The 24721-nt window shown below is 38.0% G+C and overlaps 1 protein-coding gene across 1 annotated transcript; it reads right to left on the bottom strand.

Annotated features, from left to right (window-relative positions):
* Positions 1-18981: 18981 nt before the first annotated feature.
* On the bottom strand, positions 18982-23827 carry cnpy3 (canopy FGF signaling regulator 3). The gene is made up of 6 exons (XM_022761128.1): positions 23587-23827; positions 22480-22606; positions 21556-21652; positions 21280-21402; positions 21034-21151; positions 18982-20813 (listed from the first exon to the last, which is right to left on the bottom strand). The coding sequence occupies exons 1-6, from the start codon at positions 23690-23692 to the stop codon at positions 20527-20529; spliced, it is 858 nt and encodes a 285-aa protein (XP_022616849.1). The 5' UTR covers positions 23693-23827; the 3' UTR covers positions 18982-20526.
* Between the last annotated feature and the right edge of the window lie 894 nt (positions 23828-24721).

Genomic DNA, 24721 nt, shown 5'->3' on the forward strand with positions numbered 1-24721 from the left:
AAACATGATAAGAAAAATATAAAAAAGAAAAAACTAGAAGAAGAGGCGATGCAAAACAAGAATGAAAGAAGAAGGATTAAAAGAAAAGCATGCTAGAAATTAAAACGATGATTATAGGAAACAGCAAAAACAGATAGAGAGAAACAGAGTTGAAGAACGGAGAAAAATAAGACATGAAAGGATGAAGCGAAACATGCACCCAATAATGATTGAGAAAAAGAATGCGATACGAGGCCTGCGAAAGTATTATGGGACACGCTTGGGAAGGAGGACGGAAGAGAAGAGAACTGAGACATTCCCAGGACCAGAGCAAGCCAGGCTGTTAAAAAACACACACACACACACACACCCAACACCACTCACACACACACATACACCACACACACACCTTGCTCCCTAGTCCTGGCCGCATTAGAGTCTTTATGAGGAAAATTAAAGGGAGTTTCCCTCCCAAACTGAGCCCCTGGGGTCCAAACCTGCGAAAGTGAGTGTGTGTGTGTGTGTGTGGGGTGTTGCTGGGCGTGTGTGTTGTGTGTGTTTGTGTGTGTGTGCATGTAATTTGTATTTAAATTCTACATGGGGCTGGTAGATGAAGGGAAGGGAGGAAGGATTTACAGTAACTGTGTGTGTGTGTGTGTGTGTGTGTGTTGTGTGTGTGTGTGGTGTGTGTGTGTGTGTTGTGTGTGTGTGTGTGTGTGGTGTGTGTGTGAGGGAAGTGTGGTCTAAATAAGTACGATACATGCACACAACAACACACACACACACACACCACACACAACTGATGTGTAAAATTCAAAATTAAGGGATGAGAGCGCTTTGAGTGTTTTTAATGGTTTGTTGACTTTAGAGACAAAAGATTAAAGTTCATTTGTGTGTGTATTAGCTTAAGCACATTGTGTTGTCTGAACTTGAGACTTAGATGAAGATCAGATCACATTTTAATAAATACTGTAGTTTTTTTTACTGCCTCACCACATTTACTGTATCATTCTTCATTTACTGCAGTAATTACTTTGCAGATTAAGATTTTCCATTAAAGACCATTTGATTGTGCTTATAAAATATGACGTCTTTTCACAGGTTTCAACTACCCAACAGTATATTAAAGTAGGTTAAAATGACCCGCATCGACGACCGGCTTACGGCAATAAAACGACTCTTACAATGATCATGAAGAATATTAAACTAAAAAAATTAAAATGTTATACTATTCTGCCTAATGACTACTTTTTACTTCTGACATCTTCGGGCAAGTATTTCGCTGAGGATAATTTTGAATGTGGATAGCTTTTAATGTGAATGAAAGTATTTTTCACACTGGGGGTTTTTAATTTTTTCTTTTTAACTTTTTTTTCTATTTTCTAAGCCCTGTGACCTGTGCGTTCATATATCTCTGTTCTGACGGGAGCTGTGAGAGTGACATTGGAAGCCGTTTATACGAGCTCTGTTTTGTAGAAAACCACGAGTGTTTGGACAACTGAACATATGGTTCAGACATACGAGCGCTTCTGTCTTTTAGAACTCACAGATCTTCACCAGTCTTGCTGCCTGCTGGGCTTCTGTTGGGCTATTTTAAACGAGGAGTCAAACACTGATGATCTAGTTCATGTTAATCAGAAGATCCAGTACCAGCACAGCCGCCTCTGACAAACATCGACAGAACAGGAGGTTTGAGTCCTTTATAAACTGTTTCAAAAGACACTGGAGGGTTGGTTCTTTTTAAACTTCTTAAAAAGCACTGATAGTTTCAAGTCCTCATAAACCTGTTAAAGTAAAAAAACACAAGATTTTTGAGGTCCTCAAAACCTGTTAAAAAGAATATTATACTGGCTGGTCTGAATCCTTTGTAAAACCTGTTGCAAAAGTTGCACCATAGGGTTTTGAGTCCCCGTAAAACTTGTTAAAAAAAATACACTGATTGTTTGAGTCCTCATAAATCTGGTAAAATGACATAGTCTCCGAAAACAGCTAAAGTAGAAACGATTTACATCCACACAACCTATTTTTCCCTTCAAATAAAGAATAAAAAGATGAAATAGGATGGAGAGAGAAAAGATAGAGAGATTATGTGTTGTGTGTGTTGTGTAAATGCTTTGTTTTATAGCGTGTATTTGTGTGTGTGTGTGTGTTTTGTAGCGCGCAAATACGTGTGTTTGTTTTGTTAATCGTGAAGTGTATGTGTTTCGTGTTGTCCCCTGTCGTCCTGGTGCTGACAGCTTCTCATTTATCCACAGACAGCTGGAGGAGGTCAACACTACCGATGTCACCACACACACAACACAACACACACACACACACACACACAGACACACCCTATCCTTGTGAGACCCTTAATGATATTATGCATTCTTAGCCCTAAACCCCAATTAATTCATCACTTTCCAAAATTTCTTTTCGTCCCAGGAATTCCCCTTACTTACCCAAATGTTTTCAGTTTTAAAAACTATTTCACTTTATTATAATGTGTCTCATGGAAAGTAATGTTTTTCATTTCAAAATGTCCTCGCTTCATAAACTGGCCTCACTTTTAGCTTGATTTTTGTCAATGTGGACAGTTTTTAAAATCACAAATGTGCTTTGATTCTAAAATAAAAAAAAAAAAAACATTTTTCCAAAATTCTCACTTTAAAAAATGTTGTCCCTTCAATAAAATGTTCCTTACTCGATAAACTGTCCTAATTTTCAAAGATGCTCTTACTTTCCAAAGTGTGTCTTGAAAATTTAGGTGACGAATTAGCTCTATGTAGAAAAAATAAAACTCTTCCGTCATTATCATCTCGTTCCCTTTTTATCTCCTGAGCGCTGATTTATCTGATTTTCATCCACACGTTTTTAAGCCCAATATTGCAACGCTGCAAACCCTAAATTCACAAGATTAAACCAGGTAGTGAAGTAAAGTCAGCAGCCGACTGAACAAGCAACAGGCAACAATAGAGGAAAAATTTAGTCTAAGAAGTTTATAAGGCGTGTCGTCAAATAAGCGTTCTCTGACACGATCAGCAGGACTAACGAGGAGATGGTTCCACTCTGATCTGCCCCCTAGTGGATGGACTTTTCCATCCTCATGTGCTCACAAAGTGCGCAGACAAGTATGTGAACACGCTACTGATGAAAAAGTAAAAAAAAAAAATGAAACATTGAGCCTGAACTGAGTGGAGGAGTGGAGCTGTTCTTTTGGAGATATTTACTTTGCAAGCTTCACAAGAAGGATAATAATGGTGTGTGTTGTGTGTGTGTGTGTGTGTGTGTATACATCCGTCTACTGAACTGATTAAAACAATAACACACCTCATTCTCTTCTCGTCATCTCTCTCATCTCTCTCACGCTCATTTGCTTTGTCCTTACTCTCTTTCAGTTTCACCCACACAAACATATACATACAGACATAAATGCATACGCACAACTCACACACATATCCCTTCATCTCTCCTCACAACACACACACACACACCACACACACACACTGACAACCACAGACACACGCACACAACACAATAAACACTTGTCATTGGTCGCATCAGTCGTTTATTCTTGCTGGAGCGAGGGATTTGTTTTTGTTCTTCCTGTCATTCGCCCTTGACTTGATGGATGGTGGGTGGTTGACGCAAAAAACCTGCCACACACACACACACACACACACCACACTCACACACACACAGCACACCACACACATCAACATGCATGATGTTCTTGCATATGTGAGAATACTTCCTTTGAAAAAAAATGAAATGACAAAATTTAAGCGTCACACATTCCACAAATGCGTACATACGTACATCAAAGTACACACACACACACACACACACACACACACACACACACACAACACACACAGGTCTTTCAATTAGTAACACCTCATTTCTTAAGACTAACCTAATCCCAAACCAAGGAAGACCATATTAATGAGTATGCACCACACACACACACACCACACACACACACACACACACGCACACACAACACACACGCAGCATCAGGGTGTGCAGACTGATTCCTCCTGCCATGCTTGACTTCCTACGTGGCCTGCAGTGTAAACAACAGTTTATCTCCATAGAGAACAAATGGACAGCAGCAGCACAGAGAACAGGAGGAGCAGGGTACGATGCGAACCCAGAGGGGCGCCGGTCAAATCCCACAACGAGATCGGAAATGCGAGGAGCCGCTCTCTCAGTAACTACAAACCAAGTAACCCATGAGCAAGTAAACACACAGCAGCACTAGAAGGGAAGAGAGTGGATAAGTGGAGTTAAATTAACCAGGTGGAGACACAACGTGAAATGAACATCAACGTTCGCTCCATGAAATGTAAACAGGCACCAACATTTAAACTATACCAACTTCTACAACCAACAACTAAAATTATACATATTTGTGGTCAGTTAATTTTTATTGTTTTCTATTAGTTTTAATTCGTTTTTTTTTGTATTTTAATTTTGAGTGATTTATCTGCATGAGTTTGTTTGATGGTTTGTTATTTTCATAACACTATATGAATAAACTTATTATCACTATTATTATTATTATTATTATTGTAAAACAGCGATGATCAGTCATCCAGCTGCCAACTCAGGATTATTAATCTGCTGATTAGTTATACAATCGATCAATCCTTGAAGTATTTAATTGTTGACTGCCATTTGTTTTATTTTTTTCTTTACAATCAAATAGTTGTTGAAGATATTTCAGACATTGCCATCCATAGAGCTGCGGTAACATGGCTGGAAAATACATGAAATGCATAATTGATTATCAGAACTCTTGGAGATTTTATGTCGATCAACTAATCAATTAAATTGAGCCCGATTCAACTCACCAATCATCAAATATATGATTGGAATCATGGAAACAGAGACAATGACTCTTTCCAGTTGAAAGCACTAAAAAAAAGAAACCACAGAATAAGTATATACTTCATTACGAACTTATCCTGACTTGTAATTCCCTCCAGGCAGAGGCAGACACAAGTGGTTTTCTTGCTACTAAAACCACTTGTACTGCTCAAAAGATCTCATTAAAGTCCTTTGTGACCATCATCAACTTCCAGTAGCTCAAAAAACAATGTCTTGCTTGCCGATTGTGCGTCACTTTGAAAATAATAGTTCTAGCTATTACTTATTCTAAAATTAAACAATTTACAGATAACAAATGCAACCCAATAAATTCCTTAACTATGACATTGGTTCTCACAAGAGTAAACAAATATATATAAAACTATGTAAAACAATATAATGGCAATAGTTACACTGATAACAATATGGCATGCGTGGACTGTGCCACAAGATTTAGAGATAAAAAAGAGTGAAAACAGCCTGGAGGTCAAAGGGTTGAGACAGAAACAGTTTTATTCTGTTCAATTTAAAATGTTCAGCTGCAGCTAAACAATTACAGATGAATGAATCATGATAATTAATCGTGCTGCCAAAAAAATAACGACGCTGATCATTTCAGATGTAAAACCATCGCAGAGAGTCAGAGGCAAGATAAACACTGATGTAAACGCACGGACATGTGAATGTCATCGAATGTTGGAACAACTATTTCTGTCAGTTGTGATTCTGGGTGGGAAATGTGTGTGTGTGTGTGTGTGTGTGTGTGGGCCATATGGTATCATGGGAATAAAATGAAGAAAACCACACACACACTCACACAGACAGGGTAATGACAAAACTGGACTCTTCAGATTGATACCAAATTAGAAACCGTCTTTTTTTTTTTTTTGAACAGATTGAGGAAGCTTGGCAGACGAGATGAAACCACTCAACGAGAGAGAGAGAGAGAGAGAGAGAGAGAGGAGAGAGATGGAGAGAACGTTGAAAAGAAAAAAGGGAAAAGATGGATGGACGAATTAAAATAACTGTAAACACTGAATGAGAGTGTGTGAGATGGAAATGGATCCATGGGGACTCAGTGTGTGTTGTGTGTGTGTGTGTTGTTGTGTGTGTGTGTGTGTGTGTTGTGCGTGTGTGTGTTGTTTTAGCTGGGCGGCCTTAGATTCCTCGTTGACCTTTTCAAAGATAGCAGCTGGTCGTCTCTTACAGTTTTTTTAAGTTGTGGGTTTGTGTTCTGGTTCGACCACAACGAACTGAAAAGCAGATGGACGGAGAAAGAGATAGCGACGAGCAGAAAAAAAAGAAAAGAAAAAAAAAGACATTTCTTCTCTCGTTCATCGACCTCTCTGGAAGAGGAAGCAGCCGAGAGAAAAAGAGAGGTAGAACTTGTTCAGACTTGAAACTGAGAGAAATAAATTTTGGCAAATATTTGTTTTGTGGTCTCTTAGTGCTTTCATCCAAATAAAAGCTTTTCACTTCAGTGAGAAAGAAAAGCAGAAGTAAACTGTGAGTTTGGCTGAGCTGCGTTCTTTTAACTTTCCATGCCAAGAAAAAACACTTTGAATTAGTTGAAAAGGAAGAGTTTTCACACGAAGTTAGAGCCGGTTGACTTTGGACAAAAAAACAAAAAACAAACTCTTTCCACATGACACTTGTCTAATTATTTAGGGATGATCTCATCAAGTGGCTACCGTCAATGGACACAGGCTGAAGCCTTGAATAGCAACTTAACATGCTATTTTAAAAAATGCTGCAGACTCTCCACACCGCTGACCAATTGATTTTCTGCTTTTATTTATACACATCTTGATAGCGGGTATTATCCAGATCAGACTGAATGTGACGGAAACATTACAGGTGTTTTTAAGTTAAATTGGTCAAGAGGATAGAATTATTCAGTTCTTTATTTCTTATCACCGAACTGCACAACAGAAAAGATTTGATGATGCCAAAACAAGCAAACAAACGCAATATTCTTCTGAATCTAACAGGATGCAGGGTGTAAGCGATGATGGCAGATATGATTTCAACAGAGAAAGAGATGGAGAGATGGATGGATAAGAGATGAAGGGAGGTGTGATGTGTCGTTCTCAGGTCTGCTTTACTATCATTCACAGCTTAAACGTGCAAAGGTCAGCTGTTATTAATGGCAGGCCCTGAGGAGTGTTAACAGTGTGTGTGGTGTTGTGTGTGTATGCAAATGTATGTGTGATAGACAGACTGAGTGTGAAGGCTTGCATGTTCACACCTTTCTGCTCTAAACTTGCATGTAGCCTGCCATTAGTGTCGTTGCCTGTGTTGTCCCCACGGACTGGAGGCTCAGGGTGCATTTGGAAATTTGACCTGACGCTCCCTTTTACTGCTGATTCAACAACATGAGGAGTTTTATTTTTCTTGGTATGAGATAAATCTGCTCAGCCTGAAGCCCCTTATATCCCTTCTTCTACTTTTCTACAAAAACAAATAGCAGAAGGAAAATCAGATCTACCAGAGTGTTGTATCATGTACACAACGTGATGTGGGAATATCAGCACTATTTTTGTTTCAGTGGATCAGCTTCAGGTATGTGAGAGCTGTTAGATCAGGAGCTGTAGACAGGCTGCGGGGGCTCTAACCCAAACCAGCACACCTCCCAACACACCACCACGTCACTAGGTAAACAACACCTTTTGCCTTGCCCAAGGGCGTAGGTTGCATATGGATGGTAGGACATGTCCTTGCTAATATTTTGGGAAAAGAGAATTGTCACTACAAATATTTGGATGAACTCGTTCAACTATTTTTGGAGTGAATGTCGTATTACACCATTCCAATGTGACTTCAAGAGGCTACGTCTCCAAAACAAACGATTTAGGAATTCTAGTTTTGATTGACTGAAAGGCAGGGGCTATCTTAAGAATAAATGTATGTGAAATATCACAATGGTACCTAACACCACAATAAATGTCAACTGATGGCTATTAACCATGTTCGGAACATAACTAGCCTTGCTATACTATGTATTTTTATGGCCTGACCATTCTATGAAGTTTTTATGATCTTTTATGACTTAATATACTATGATGTTTTTTAACATTTTATGCCTTACTATACTATGATTTTTTTGACATTTATTCCATAAAATACTATGTGAGTTTTGGCATTTTGTGCTATGTAGTTTTTATGACCGTTTATGCCTATATATACTATGACGTTTTTTTGCATTTTGTTTGCCATATTATACTATGAAGGGTTTTTCGCAGTTTTTATTGCCTAAAAATACTATGTTGTTTTATACATTGCCATACTATCATTTTTTATGACCTTTAATGCCTTAATATACTATGATGTTTTTTGGACATTTTATGCCATACTATACTATGAAGGTTTTTAGCATTTTTATGCCTAACAATACTACGTTGTTTTATACATTGCCATACTTTCAAGTTTTTATGACCTTTTATGTTATGCCTTAATATACTATGATGTTTTTTTGACATTTTATGCCATACTATACTATGACGTTTTTTTGACATTTTGTGCCATACTATACTATGAAGTTTTTATGACCTTTCATGCCTTAATATACTATGATGCTTTATACCTTGCCATGATGTTTTTTTGACATTTTGTGCCATAATATACTATGAAGGTTTTTTCGCATTTTTATGCCTAAAAATACTATGTTGTTTTATACATTGCCATACTATCACGTTTTTATGACCTTTTATGCCTTAATATACTATGATGTTTTTTTGACATTTTGTGCCATAATATACTATGAAGGTTTTTTCGCATTTTTATGCCTAAAAATACAATGTTGTTTTATACATTGCCATACTATCACGTTTTAATGACCTTTTATGCCTTAATATACTATGATGTTTTTTTGACATTTTATGCCATACTATACTATGACGTTTTTTTGACATTTTGTGCCATACTATACTATGAAGTTTTTATGACCTTTTATGCCTTAATATACTATGATGTTTTTTTGACATTTTGTGCCATACTATACTATGAAGGTTTTTTCGCATTTTTATGCCTAAAAATACTATGTTGTTTTATACATTGCCATACTATCACGTTTTTATGACCTTTTATGCCTTAATATACTATGATGTTTTTTTGACATTTTGTGCCATACTATACTATGAAGGTTTTTTCGCATTTTTATGCCTAAAAATACTATGTTGTTTTATACATTGCCATACTATCACGTTTTTATGACCTTTTATGCCTTAATATACTATGATGTTTTTTTGACATTTTGTGCCATACTATACTATGAAGGTTTTTTCGCATTTTTATGCCTAAAAATACTATGTTGTTTTATACATTGCCATACTATCACGTTTTTATGACCTTTTATGCCTTAATATACTATGATGTTTTTTTGACATTTTGTGCCATACTATACTATGAAGGTTTTTTCGCATTTTTATGCCTAAAAATACTATGTTGTTTTATACATTGCCATACTATCACGTTTTTATGACCTTTTATGCCTTAATATACTATGATGTTTTTTTGACATTTTGTGCCATACTATACTATGAAGGTTTTTTCGCATTTTTATGCCTAAAAATACTATGTTGTTTTATACATTGCCATACTATCACGTTTTTATGACCTTTTATGCCTTAATATACTATGATGTTTTTTTGACATTTTGTGCCATAATATACTATGAAGGTTTTTTCGCATTTTTATGCCTAAAAATACTATGTTGTTTTATACATTGCCATACTATCACGTTTTTATGACCTTTTATGCCTTAATATACTATGATGTTTTTTTGACATTTTGTGCCATAATATACTATGAAGGTTTTTTCGCATTTTTATGCCTAAAAATACTATGTTGTTTTATACATTGCCATACTATCACGTTTTTATGACCTTTTATGCCTTAATATACTATGATGTTTTTTTGACATTTTGTGCCATAATATACTATGAAGGTTTTTTCGCATTTTTATGCCTAAAAATACTATGTTGTTTTATACATTGCCATACTATCACGTTTTTATGACCTTTTATGCCTTAATATACTATGATGTTTTTTTGACATTTTGTGCCATACTATACTATGAAGGTTTTTTCGCATTTTTATGCCTAAAAATACTATGTTGTTTTATACATTGCCATACTATCACGTTTTTATGACCTTTTATGCCTTAATATACTATGATGTTTTTTTGACATTTTGTGCCATACTATACTATGAAGGTTTTTTCGCATTTTTATGCCTAAAAATACTATGTTGTTTTATACATTGCCATACTATCACGTTTTTATGACCTTTTATGCCTTAATATACTATGATGTTTTTTTGACATTTTGTGCCATACTATACTATGAAGGTTTTTTCGCATTTTTATGCCTAAAAATACTATGTTGTTTTATACATTGCCATACTATCACGTTTTTATGACCTTTTATGCCTTAATATACTATGATGTTTTTTTGACATTTTATGCCATACTATACTATGACGTTTTTTTGACATTTTGTGCCATACTATACTATGAAGTTTTTATGACCTTTTATGCCTTAATATACTATGATGCTTTATACCTTGCCATACTATCACCTTTTTATGACCTTTAATGCCTTAATATACTATGATGTTTTTTTGACATTTTATGCCATACTATACTATGACGTTTTTTTGACATTTTGTGCCATACTATACTATGAAGTTTTTATGACCTTTTATGCCTTAATATACTATGATGCTTTATACCTTGCCATACTATCACCTTTTTATGACCTTTAATGCCTTAATATACTATGATGTTTTTTTGACATTTTATGCCATACTATACTATGACGTTTTTTTGACATTTTGTGCCATACTATACTATGAAGTTTTTATGACCTTTTATGCCTTAATATACTATGATGCTTTATACCTTGCCATACTATCACCTTTTTATGACCTTTAATGCCTTAATATACTATGATGTTTTTTTGACATTTTATGCCATACTATACTATGAAGGTTTTTTCGCATTTTTATGCCTAAATATACTATGTTGTTTTATACATTGCCATACTATCACGTTTTTATGACCTTTTATGCCTTAATATACTATGATGTTTTTTTGACATTTTATGCCATACTATACTATGATGTTTTCATTACTTTTCATGCAATACTATACTATGACCTTTTAATTAATTTTTATGCTATAATATACTATGACCTTACTTTTAATTTTTTTTTACCTTACTATACTATGACATTTTTACAACTTTTTATGTCTTACTATACTATGACGTTTTTATAAGTTATTATGCCTTACTATACTATGATGTCTTTAAAATTTTTTCTGCTTAGTATACCATGATGTTTTTATGATTTTTTTGTCTTATTTTTTTTTTTTAAAGTATATTTTTTTGGGCTTTTATGCCTTTAATGGACAGCACAGTGGAGAGTGACAGGAAACGGGGAGGCAGAGAGAGGGGGAATGACATGCAGTGAAGGGCCGTCCGATGCGGGATTCGAACCGGGGCCGACTGCAGTGAGGACTGTAGCCTCTACACATGGGGCGCCTGCTTAAACCACTACGCTACACGACGCCCCTTTTTGTCTTATTTTACTCCTGTGTTTTATTTGAAGTGTTGATACCTTGGAAGATATATTTTTGGTTTTAAGAACCAAAACCATCTCAATGTAGTTTAAGATCTCCTCTCTCAGGCTTCTTTCTGTAGCTCTTGTAACAACAGGTTGGTGAGCTGACTGATTGTTTTCTGAATGAGCAAGTAAAAAATATAGCAGATTTCAGGTAAACAATCAAGAGAAACCAAATCCTGCAAAGTTGGATGGTCGAGCCAAGTGGGTTGGGACTGGGGCGTGGCTGTGGCCAGTGACTGCTTAGTTGTGACATCACAAAGTTACAGAAGTCCTGACGGCTGGTTTTAAGGCTCAGTTTCTGAAAACAGGCTGTGTGCATTTCTCTGTGGACTGAGGCTTTGATACTTTCAGAGTATTAATATAGAACCTAGACCTGATCTATAATCACACTACACATGGACACAGACCTTTAGACTGTATAGACCTTTAAGTACGGAGTGAACAAAGAATTCAAATATATCTTTGTCATATCTTTTCTTTGTCAAATCATTCATGTCATCTCATGTCATGTGTCTTTCTAATTGGCTGAATTTGGTGATTACTAAGTCTGCCCAGAAAATGATCAGCATCAACTTTCTCTCAGAGTAAATGTGATGAAATCAGAAGGAGTTGGATGTGACACCAGCCAAGACACAATAATTCAGCATGATTCTCCAAAACTAAGAGCAACGAAATGTCACCTCGTCGCGCTCTTTTGCGTTTTCGGAAAGGACAACAAATGCGGCGTAAATGCAGAACGAATGCAGTGGAAATGCATGCAGTGTCGCTGCTGCTGCTCCTGCTCCACCTGATGTATTTTTGGCTGTGGCCGTGTCCCAGTTGTGTGCGGCTCCTTGGCGTTGGGAGGCAGGTGAAGGGTGTCTGGTGACAAAACACTGGGTGTGTAGCCTATTTTCCGGGTTTTGACCTTCTCTGAATGCACCGCTGTGAGGAGAACGAAGATGAATGGGAACGCCGCGGCTGTCCACTCAGGAAAAAAAAAAAAAAGGAGAATAACTGATGGATATTAAATGTTTGTCTCATTTTCTCTCTCCATTTGCCTTTTTCTCTGCCTTCCTTGTGCTGGTTTGTTTCTCTCTCCATCTCTTTCTCCTTCCCTCTGTCTCTTGTCTGGAGAGTAATGGAGTGTTTGGGGTCAACACGAGGTTTTCGACAAACAGCAGAGCAGGTTGTCCGTTGTTTAACCTATGTGAAAATGGAAACACAACAAACCGCCACCAAACAAAGTAGAGGAAAATGGATTACAGTTGAGGCAGAGAAATTTAAATTCGAACCTCTGCAGCTCCAGATATGATGGAGTTTGTTCTACCGGGTCGTGAAAGGTTAGAATATCAGACTTTTACTCCTTCAAACTCATCTCGCTCCTCTTTCCTCAGTCTTAAACATTTCCCTCCTCTCTTGTAATTACTATCACCTCTTTTTTTTTTCCTCTCGCTGTCGTCCTCCCAAGTGTCACATTCAGGTCATATCAGGAGAAGCTGGAGAGCAGGATGACATTTTTGTTGCTACAGCTTGAAAGTGTTGATGTGAACAACTTAGAACTAGTTGCAATGTCAACATCCGAAGCCGCGGTCGCTGCATAGCTCCTTTAATCACAGAGTGCCAAGTGATTATTTAATTTAAGATTATCTTTGTTCTTTGGTTGGGTTCAGTTTGCGGGTTGAACAGCTGCATTTCTAGAACAGTTCAACAAAGATTTGTGATGCCAAAGATGAGAAACATGTTTCCTTACGTGTCTCAGCTGTAATCACTGATCATTTTACCACAAGATACAGAAGAAAAACATTCCCTCCAAGTCAAATTAAATTTAATTATGACACTGACATTAAGAAGAAGGATATTTCAAAAACATCAACAGATTTTAATTTTGATTTTCAATTTTCCTGTTGATAAAATTACACATTGAGAGACTTGATCTCTGACAGCTTCTAGTCTAGTCAGACATAATTAGGACTGCAGCTAACGATCACTTTAAATATCAAATAATCTGTTATTTGTATAATTACAATCACTTAAAAACAGAAAAGCTGGAAATCCTCATAAGCTGGAAGAAGCTAGAACCTGACAATAATGATTATGACTTAAACAATTAATAGATTATCAAAATAGTTTTCTGTCAACTGACTAATTGATTGTTTCTGCTATAAATACATGTACGTCCGAGTCCTAACTAATACACAAGATGATATATTTAACTTACAATAGCTTACAAAATGTCCTCAAAGAGCCTCTTCTATCATCATCAATGTCTTCCACACACACACACACACACACACACACACACATAGGATACCCCCCCCAGGGTTCTCCAAGTTAAATTTATGACCTTTTAAGATCTTTCTAATACCACTTAGAATGAAATTTAACGCCAATTTACTGCGCCAAAGCATGAAGGATATAATGGATGATAAGTACGTATTTCATTAGAATACTCACACAATAGTTTTGGGAGATGCGTGTGTGTAGTCTAACAATATAAAATGAGAAAGATGAGCCTTTGTGTCTTCAGTATCGCTAGCAGTAGCCACGGTGCTAGTTTTACAGTTTGCCGCTGGTGAAGAGCTTTGCTGTACCTGTGCTACAACTCCCATCATCCCCAGTCTCCCGGTCACTGTCTGGGATGTGAAGAGTCACCCAGTGGCCCACTCTGAGGCGACGAGCTAACGTTAGCTTGTCAGTAGTAAGGTGCGTGATGTTTTGTTTGCTGACTGATTCATCACAGCTCGAGGTGCAGTGAGTTTAACGGTGGCTCAGCCTGTCAGCTGCTGAATGTTACGATGCTCATAACAAGCCTTTTACATTCATTTCCTGTGTTGGCGCTAACTGTTGTGGTTTTGTTTTTTTTTTGTTCAGCAGGGAATTCTGTTTTCTTAGCTGCTTTATTCAACAAAACAACTCTATAGATAATATGACATGAAATATTAACACAGACCCCTCCCTCAGTACACTCCAGTGTGTGGAGGGACAGCGGCATTTTATAACTGTGTATATATAAAATTTACAAGTTACTGTGTTACTAGTTACTGGGACAGAAAATCCATCTCAGAGGGCGTGTAAGAGACAGAGAGAAAGGTGAGCTTGTATCACACACACACACACACAGAGAGAGAGAGAGAGAGAGAGAGAGAGAGAGAGAGAGAGATGAAGATTGAAATGGGAGGAAGAATCAATATTTCCATTCAAACGTCTGTTTCATTTTCTCCAGATTAGAGGAGACTGTTTCTCTCTGTTCCATCACCAATCAGTCACCGTCCACAACACTGTCACTGAGTGTGTGTGTGTGTGTGTGTGTGTGTGTGTGTGTGTGTGTGTGTGTTTGGTCTATTTGAGAACCCATGTCCTCACTGGTGGAAAAAAAAAAAAGGAATTAATGTAATTCTGAATTAAATAAATCTTTAGCTGTTGTTGTTATTTATTATTATGCTTCAATTTAAGGTCTGTGGTTTATTGAATAGTGTTAACATAGTGTTAATAACTGCACTTGACTCAGAGCAGAGGCCTCTATGTGGAAACAGCTCCCGATGTCAGGTGCCCAAGTGTGGGAAAACAACAACACACGCACAAAGCCTTTGGCAGATCTCACAAATTAGATGCCATGTGGGCTGACTGTCTGCTGCCCCACTGTGATTTGATTGGCTATTCGCCATATACTGCTGTCATCATAAGTTAGTTGGCTGTTTCCTCTGAAGAAGACAGCATCTGCAGTCAGCGTAAACAAAGTGGATGATCATCTTCTGCAGGGACGAACTTTAAAATCTGAATTTGAGATTACACTCCTCCGTGCACACCAGCTGCAGGATATCACTACAAACCAAACTGCCGCTAAACAATCAGGAAAACTGTCCGCTAGCCGTGCCACTTCCTGTGTGTGTTATTAGGAGGGGATGGTCCAGATCAAACATGGCTACCCAAATTGACAGCACGTACAAATGAGGTGAGTTAAGGAGGTAACAGGTATGTGCACAGGCGGATTATCACCTGAATTAAAGTGTGTGGAGAATCGGAAACGGCACATTATGTCGTTCTAAATCATGAAAGAAAAAAACAATGGTCCTCGCAGAGATAGGAAAAGATATGGAACATATGAAGGCACTGAAGGGTCTCCATGGGTAACATAAATGTGTGTGTCTGCGTGTGTGTACGTGTGTGTGTGTGTGTGTGTGTGTGTGTGTGTGTGTGTGTGTGTGCCCACATTTGGTCTCTGTACATTCCATTTCCACCGTCCACAGTGTCCAAATAAACTGTCAACCCTGGAATGGCTGATAAAGTGTGTGTGTGTGTGTGTGACAATATTTGTCCTGTGTTATTGCAGCGCTGAGGCCACAGAGTCTTCTATAAACACCCAGCTGTGAATTATTCAACAAATAAACACATCTAACACCTCACACGCACACACAAACACACACACACACACACACACACACACACACACACACACACACACACACAGGCGACATGAATACACACACATATACAGACAAAATACATATTTTAAAGGTGGATAAATGTTATTCAATTCACTACATGAACACACACAAACCTGTCAAGGGATAACTGGTATCTCAGTCCCACACACACACACACACACACACACACAAATATAAAAGTGTGTGGATTTGATTGTTGAAAGGAGAAAAAGGCTGATGGATTGAATTTACTTTGGAAACACACACACACACACAGACACACACACACACAAGGCCATTTCATTTTGTCTCAGCTTAAGTGGATTTGGCTGTTGGTCAGTTCAGTGCAAGGTGAAGCACAGGCTGCCACCGCCACAGTCAGTGATGGGGTGACATCTACAGTTACAATGAGGTATTGCATGGAAACCACCTGGTTTGTTCAGCCTGTCCAGGTGTGTGTGTTACATCATCTTCAGTGACATCCTCAAGGATGAAAGAAGTTTTTCTTTTTTGTTAATTCGTGCTCAAATTAAGAAATTTGAGGATAAAAATGACAAAATTATCAAAATGTTCCTTTGTCAGACTTTTACATGGCAGATATTTTGACATTAGAAAACATATATTAGGGCTGTAACCACCGGTTGGTTATTTTCACTTGAGATTTTTCTTTTCTATTATTTTAAAAGACAAACTTCAACATTTAAAACCAAAAATACTAATACCACACATCATCACAAACTTAGAGGTGACCAATACAATGACTGACGATTTCTAAAGCCTATTTCAAGTCCCAGAAGTCCTTCAACCCGTTCTCAATCTTTTTAAACAATTCAGTTTACGTCAATTATAATCAATAATGATCATCAGTTAATCCTTAACACATGCAAATAGACCAAAAAAAAATATTTCAGAAAACATCTTCATCAATTTGACGTATTCAATGAGCTGCACACACGAACAACAAAACCAAATACACAAACGCAATGACATGAGTCAAACTCATTTTTTGTTGTATCCACTGAAACCAGCAGCAGCACTGAAACTCACATGTTTGATGATGCCACCACTACTTTTCCTCTGACCCTCACGGAAACAAGGACAGGGACAAAGATAATGATGATAACACAAGAAAAAGAAACCTGCTTTCAAGGCCGAGGGAGAGAGAGGAAGAAACCACCAACCTAAGAAAAGAGAGCGGGAGAGAGCAGAGGAGAAAAGGTGTAGCAACATGCTGGTCTAGTTAATGGGTAGGTTTTTGGTGGGTCCATAATCTAAAATAGTATTAATAATATTAATAATATATATATTTCATAAATCACAAAAAATTTGAGCTTGATAAATACCAGTTTAATTGATTTTCTGTTGATAATTTCATTGATTGATTTTTATAACTTTTAGTTTCATGAAAAAAGAAACAGCTAAAAAAAAACAAAACAAACAAAAAAACCCACTTACCTTTGATGATTACAGGCAGCTGGTAGTCCAACGGTCAGTGTCAGTTCAAGGGAGGAAGAGGGAAGGAGTTCAGTCTGTGTCTGTTCAACACCTTGTTACTAGTTACTTACTAGTTACCTGGTTACTTAACAAGTGGTGAACAGTCCTTCTCCTGGTTGCTGGCGGTTAAAGCGCCGTACAGACGCCTCGTGTTCTGCGTCCTCCACAGCTGATGAGGAGTCGGTGCTGGCAGGTTGTTTTAATTGCCGCCACGTTAAGTCCACGTTCGCTACTTCGAAACAAAAGCGCGGGACCAAGTCTCTCTGAGAATGACAGCAGAATTAGAACTTTTACTCTCCTCCTAATTACGCCATTTTGTGCTACACTAAATAAACTTTGCCGTGTAAACTTCAGCTCCATTTAGACTAGCTAAAATAGAAAGTTACCGTTCCTCTGGACAGAGCTCCTGACGTTTGACCATAACGTTTGACCCTTCGCTAAGCCCCGCCCCCTTAGTTACGGTTGCTACGCCTGTTGACGTTCCACTCTAGAACGGCATGAACGCAGTTTACAATGTATTTTAATAATTAAGACATATTTTTCCTACGCAAGGTGAAAAGATAACTGATAATATTTTGTGGATTAACTATAGTTATAGTTATGGCTTATCACCACCTTCCAAATTACCCAGAACCCCACTTTTAAAGTTTAAATTAGCCACAAACCAAAACTATTGATTTGATATATGATTTTTCATTTGCTTTGATCCCTTAAATTTCTGTGTTGAGTGTAGAGCTGAAGCTGTGAGATAGTTAGCTTAGCTTAGCATCAGGACTTGAATTTGGGGGAAAACAGCTAGCTTGGCTCCGTCCAAAATTCGTAATACTCACATAACTCCCTCTAAAAAATCCAAAATGTGGATAATAATAGAATGTAAACTTCTCTCAGAGTCACAATAAATCCAATAATTTAATAATGGACAAAGTGCAACAAAAACAATTCAATTGCTTGAGAAAGTCTCTTTTTAAGATTTATGTTTTTAAAAGACAAAAATAAGTCACAAAATATTTTAAATGATTTTTTTAAACTAGTAAGACTATTACTGCTGCTAGAAGCAGTGTTGAAAGAGCAAGTCTAGAACTCTGCCACCCTCTGGTGGTCAAAGTTATACATTACACCTACAGTTATTTGACTGCAGAGTAACAGCAAATACACATTGTTTTGATAATGTAGTGATTGTTAGATCGTTTGAGAAATTATCAGAAATTGAGAGATTTTCATTGTCATTAAAGTTACTATGAGAAAATGATGGGAAACAAATACATCCAACTGCTGATTGTGAATAACAAGCAACTTCATAAAATCTTTTTTTACATCATTTTAAAATTGTACATGAACCCTGCAAATGATCAATCATTTGTAACACGTTTACAGAATTTTCAAATCTGTGTTTATTGATCCACTCATGTGTCTGCTTGTGGTTTCAAAAAGCAACAGCAATACAACACAGCCAGCATTTTTACTTCAGAATAAAAATCTGTAGAAACACACACACACACACACTTCAAAAAATGCAAAAACAACACATAGAAAGCCTTCCTTTCAGCCCAGGAGCCAAAACACACAACCCACACAACACACACCAACACACACACACACACACACACACATCACAACACACACACACACACACACCACACACACACACACACACACACACACACACACACACACACACACACACACACACACACACACATATCTTAAATAGCAGCTTTTGAACAGCATACACAAAGAAACACAAATCAATAAATGGAAAATTATAACATTAAAAAATTACAGCAACACAAATCACTGACATTTAAAAAAAAAAGTACCTCATGTTGTATTTACTCATTAAAGGGGAATTTCACTGAAACTGAGATTCACATTTCTGCAAAACAACAGAATGTAATAATATTTTTTGCATCACATGGGATAATTAAAAGGGATGAATTCTGCAGTCAGTTTCCTCTACTGATATAAAACACTGAGAAATATTCAAAATATTACAAGGAAAAGTAAATCTATATCACTTTATCATTATGGTACAAGAGTTCTGATTACCAGTGAACTGAAATGTTAACCTTCACAGGCGACACAACCCGAGCATTTCCAAAGGTCATAAAAATGACAATCACAACAGATTATAAAAAAAAACAATTCAGTTTTCAGTCAGAATGAAAATTACCGTAAGTATGAGGATTTTAAAGACAGCAACGATGGAATGAACACACACATAAAAATTCACATTATTCATTACAAGACAAAGAAAGAAAGAAAGACAGAGGCGTCAAGTTCTCCCTAATGATCGGAGATCTGCAAATACCAAAAGGCAGTTATTGTCTAACACAGGATGGAACTTGAGTCCTCCAGTGTTGGTGACAGCAATTAATGATTTTCTAAATGAATTTATTAATATTTTAATCTACAAAACAAATAGAGAAAATGCAACTTCGCATAGCACGATGTGATGTCTTCAAATGACTTTTCTCCACATAAAAACAGAGAAAAGTAGTAAATTCTTACATCTGAGAGGCTGCTTGATAAATGACTTAAAAGATCTAAATTAGTGATTGCTGTTGATCGACTAATTAATTAATCCTGCAGATGTTTTTGTCTATTTTCTAAGTTAAGCAGCAGAATGATTTCAATATAAACTGTATGTCTGTCTACACCCTGATTATCTCACTGCCCATGTTTCCATTTTATCCACGTCACCATGTTCCCATATTGCAGCAGTTACATTGGAGAGTAGAATGTCGTCATAATGGATAGAGACAACGGCCAAAAACAGCAAAAATAACAACCAAGGTGGAATAAACCAGAATGATCCCTTCAGCAAAGTAAAGTTATCAAGAGTGACTGCAAGTTCCTTTGGGTTGATTATGAATTCCATGAGCCATTGGCCTTTACACAACTAAAATGGAGGTAAGAATTAAATAATAGAGACTTCATGTTTTGGATAACTGGTTAAAATTCTTGAGGCCATGGCGGATCTCTCACATACCAAGGAACTGCCATGTACTGGGGACCGCCCGAAACTGAAATACAGACTTTAAAACCGCGTGTAACAGTGCAACACCTCATCTCAACAACAGCTGAAGATGTTTCCAGAAGCTGCAGACTGCTTTTACTAAGAGTTTGGTTTTTGTTTACAACAGCTGGTCCAGGTCCAGACTGAGACCAGGACTCACAGCTCTGTCTTCTGCCCAGACAGAGGCACCTGCGGCTGGATCTCATCGTCAGACGTCAGCCCTCCATCCGTCTTCTCCACTGGAGCTTTGCTCTTTTTCTTCTTCTTCACTTTCTTCTCCTTCTTCTTCTTGGCTGCCTTTTCTCCCTCTGAGCTGCCGTCACCTCCATTTCCTGCTTCCTTCCCCTTCTTTCCTCCCTTCTTCTTTTTCTTCTTCTTCTTGTCCTCTGCGATGGCCGCCTGTTCTCCCTTCCTCTTTGGGGACCAGTCCTCATCCAGACAGGCTGGACAGAGAAATGAGGAGGTAAAATATAAGTGGATGGAGGGAAAGGGGAAGCAAAATGCAGAGAAAGAGAGAGGGGAAGAGAAAGACAAGAAAAAGCCAGGAAAAGAAAGGAAGTAGAAAGTAGGAAAAGACAAAAAAAGAGGAAATGATGGGAAAATCAGGAAAAACGAAAGCCCTCTGTGTGTGTGTGTGTGTGTGTGTGTGTGTGTGTGTGTTACCTTTGTCCTGCCCTTTGAGAACGTGTTTCTCACACAGGTAAGTGGTCAGGTCTTCCTCTTGGCTGCCTTTGTACCAGTCCTCAATCACATCCTCATACTTCTCCACTAACACATCACACTGAGACACACACACATAATGTTAACACATGTACACAAACATACAGAAATGTATTTAAACTGCTGCAGTGTGCAGCGAGATACAGACACACTGGAAGATGTGTTGGCAGCAGTGTTTTGTCATGTCACCTGTTTCTTGAGGTCGGCCACCTCTGCTGAAGTCTCGTTCCACAGCTCGTAGGGAATATCCATCACCACGTTCACTCCTTTATTCACCAACCCATGCAGGGTGGAGAAGGTCTCTGACATGCCCTGCAGACACAGACACATATTTAATGTTCTCATGTAGAACACAAACTGTACAGGAACAACTCTTATAAAAAATGACTTTGCAGGTAAACAGCATGTGGGTCAAGTAAAAGCAGAAAGAGTGTAGACAAAACAGACACACACTCACAGACTGACCTTGGCAAAGCGGTTGCTGCCGGTTCTTTCCTTGTGCAGGTTGTACTCCAGCAGCCTCTGACACACATTCTCAACAACCTCGATGAATCTCAGGTCTCTGCCCAGAGAGAGACGCAGAGAGGGATTCAGGACATCAGCAGGTTTCAGAAGAAGAGTTCACTCAGAGCTGCTCCAACTACATCACATTATAGTTTCAACAGCTGATCACAGTCAGTCAGATAGGAGCCGTGTTTGTGTTTGTGTTGATCTGACCCTGGTGCAATCTGAGCTGAGGTGTGTGTTATTTATTCTAGTGATCTGTAGCTGGTTCAGGGACCAGGGATTAAATGTTGATACCCTCACTAGTCAGCGCCAGAAATACTGCTCAGTTAAACTAATTATTAGAACTTATTGATCAAAAATCGATGCAGCAGAACTAGAGATATAGTTATTTCACACATTCTACTTCCTTGTTAAACCCTCGCACCTACATTACCCACAATGCAGCTCGAAAAACAACCTGTTCGGTCGGATTTTGAGGTGTGGTAATTTGGGAGAGTTTTAGCATCTTTCCAGACTCAAACACACCCAGGAAACTCTCACAGGCCGCGGTCTCTTATCACACCACCAATAGCAGCTCAACAGCTTCCCTGTTCTATAATAAGCTCCTCCACAGGAACTGAACCAGACCAAGTTCCTGTCCCCTGCTGCCTCTGTCAGTGTGTGTGTGTGTGTGTGTGTGTGTGAGAGAGAGAGAGAGAGAGAGAGAGAGAGAGAGAAAGATCGAGAATCATACAGCAAACTGTCCTTCCACAGACAGAAAGGTTGGAGGTTCAGTTTTTAGTGTGAGACTAAACTGAACCATCTCCTGCTTTGGTATACTGTGACAATCACATACAATAACAATAACAACAACAACAAGCACACACACACACACACACTTACGATTTGACGTATTTGATTGGTGGCGCCCCCTTGCTGTCGATGAAGCGGTAGTTCCTGTCGATGACCTCTTTGGTCTTCCCCGTCTCGTCAAACGCCGACTTCATCTCAATACTGACGAACTTACAGACTGGAGACACAGAGAGAGAGAGAAGCTGCAGGTTTTTATTCTGAAGCAAGCAATAACTGTTTCATCAATTGATTGATCCGACAGAAATGTATGTAGCCAAAAGGTCAATTAAATGTGGAGATTTTAAGATGTTCTTTAGCGTGCTGCAAGACTGATTTGAAATTTCTGCACCATTTTTGCTTGAAAAATAACTAAAACAACTAATCAATTATCAAAAGAGTTGCCGATTAATTCTGTGATCAATGGACTGTTGGATTAATTGACCAATCATTTCAGCTCTTTGTGATAGTTCACTGAAAATCTTTGGTTGGACACACAAGACATTTGAAGACGTCCCCTTGGGATGTGGGAAAATGAGTATGTATTATGCAAACAATGGATATCAGCCTCTTAAATCTATTATATCAGTCATGCATTGATTATTATTACTATTATTATCTCCTATTGTCATTATGTTTAGAGCCGCAATGATGAATAAGTTAGAGAACAGAAAGCAAACGGAGGATGTTCTCCTTGTCTTTGTTGTATGTGATAGTAAACTGAGTATTTTTGCAGTTTAAACTGTTAAAACAAGCGATTCAAAAATGTAACTTCGGGTTAAAGGAAATTGTGATTGTGATAAATTTGGATTTTTTTGCATTATTTTCTGACATTTTATGTACCAAACAATTAACGATTAATCGAAAAAACTATCGGCTGATTAACCAAAACATAACAGTTTGTTGCAGCCTTCGGAAAGAAAGCTTTAGTCCTTAAAACTGAACATTATATTCCTGCTCTGGTCTGAAGGAGGAGCTTTTAGAGGACACCATTAACATGTACGATTACCGCGACTGTAAACAGTGGTTATAGTCCATATACTGAACAGCCTCAGGCCTTTTTGTCACTGTGCACCACCTCACAGTGAAGTCTCAGAGACATTTACCCACGCCACAGACGTTGTTCTTGTAAAACAAGACGGTGCTAACAGGAACCGTTACCTTCACATTTATTGGGAAGATGAACCCAGTCATCGTCCCCTCCATTCTTAGCTGCTCCCACCGGAGAAACGACGAAGAACAACGACATGAACACCGCTAGAATCATGTCGTCGGCACCGTCTGACTCTTTATCTCACTTCAAATGTCGTTTTCTACTTTTAAAAAAACCGGAGAACCGTTATTTAGCTGATTTCACATCCTCCTCTGGTTCACCGCGGCTCAACTAGCGATGCGACTGCTCACTTCCGCCTTGGGCGCGACGCACGCCGCGCCCCGAGCCAATCAGAGAGGTAGAAGTGGCAGCAGCTGGGCCAATGGGAAGGCAGAGGCGGGCCAAAGAGTAGGAAAAATATATAAAGTATCACTCTGCGGGTATTTTATGATACAGCCAAGCAGGAACTGAACCGCGTTTATTTTCTTCATAAACATGTTAAAACAGAGAAATTAATTGAAATTGGATGACAAGATGACAAGAAACTGCACTGATGTTCCACTGATGTTGACTTTTTAATTATTAAATATGGCGGCACTGTTTTTAATTTGCTTATTTCCCAAAAACATTAATGGTGAAATGATTTGTACCAACTCAGTTTGAGACACTTGGGGAAGGTGATGCCATTACTCTAAAAACTGTGGGTGGAAGGCCTCCTTCAACAAAACAAACACTTCACAATACTCTTGGTGCATTTTCAGTATATTCCATTACATTAGGGAGCACCATCTGTGCCACAGATGCCAGCAGGATCAATAAATCCATTCACAACAACAGTACCATCATTGGTCAAAAGCTTGAGATATTTGAGACAGTAGTGGACATGAGGTCACCATCCCCTCCACAACACACTGCAGTCACAGCAGTGTTCTCCAATAAATCTATCTATCTATCTATCTATCTATCTATCTATCTATCTATCTATCTATCTATCTATCTATAGCAGAGTTTCTTATTTTATTTTATAATTTATCAGGGACAGCAAACATTCATGAATTAACATCAGTGTGATGTGAATGTGCCAAATTTAGCCAAAAATGCTGCTTCCACAACCTAAAACATGCGGCAGACCAGAAGGAGAGAAGCTCTTTGCTATTGAGTGGCTCCTCTTTTCTATAGAGGATCTTTGGCATCAGTGCCAGG

The sequence above is a fragment of the Seriola dumerili genome, unplaced genomic scaffold, assembly GCF_002260705.1.
Source record: "Seriola dumerili isolate Sdu_G_001 unplaced genomic scaffold, Sdu_1.0 BDQW01000388.1, whole genome shotgun sequence".
NCBI classification, from domain to species: Eukaryota; Metazoa; Chordata; class Actinopteri; order Carangiformes; family Carangidae; genus Seriola; species Seriola dumerili.

What these genes read in the sequence shown, in the direction of transcription:
- cnpy3 (XM_022761128.1), bottom strand. Translation starts at nt 23,692, where the DNA reads ATGATTCTAGCGGTGTTCATGTCGTTGTTCTTCGTCGTTTCTCCGGTG. An exon ending in GCAGCAACCGCTTTGCCAAG is followed by an intron (nt 21,403 to 21,555) that starts GTCAGTCTGTGA and finishes CTGTGTCTGCAG; the next exon opens with GGCATGTCAGAGACCTTCTC. An exon ending in TGGCCGACCTCAAGAAACAG is followed by an intron (nt 21,152 to 21,279) that starts GTGACATGACAA and finishes TGTGTGTCTCAG; the next exon opens with TGTGATGTGTTAGTGGAGAA.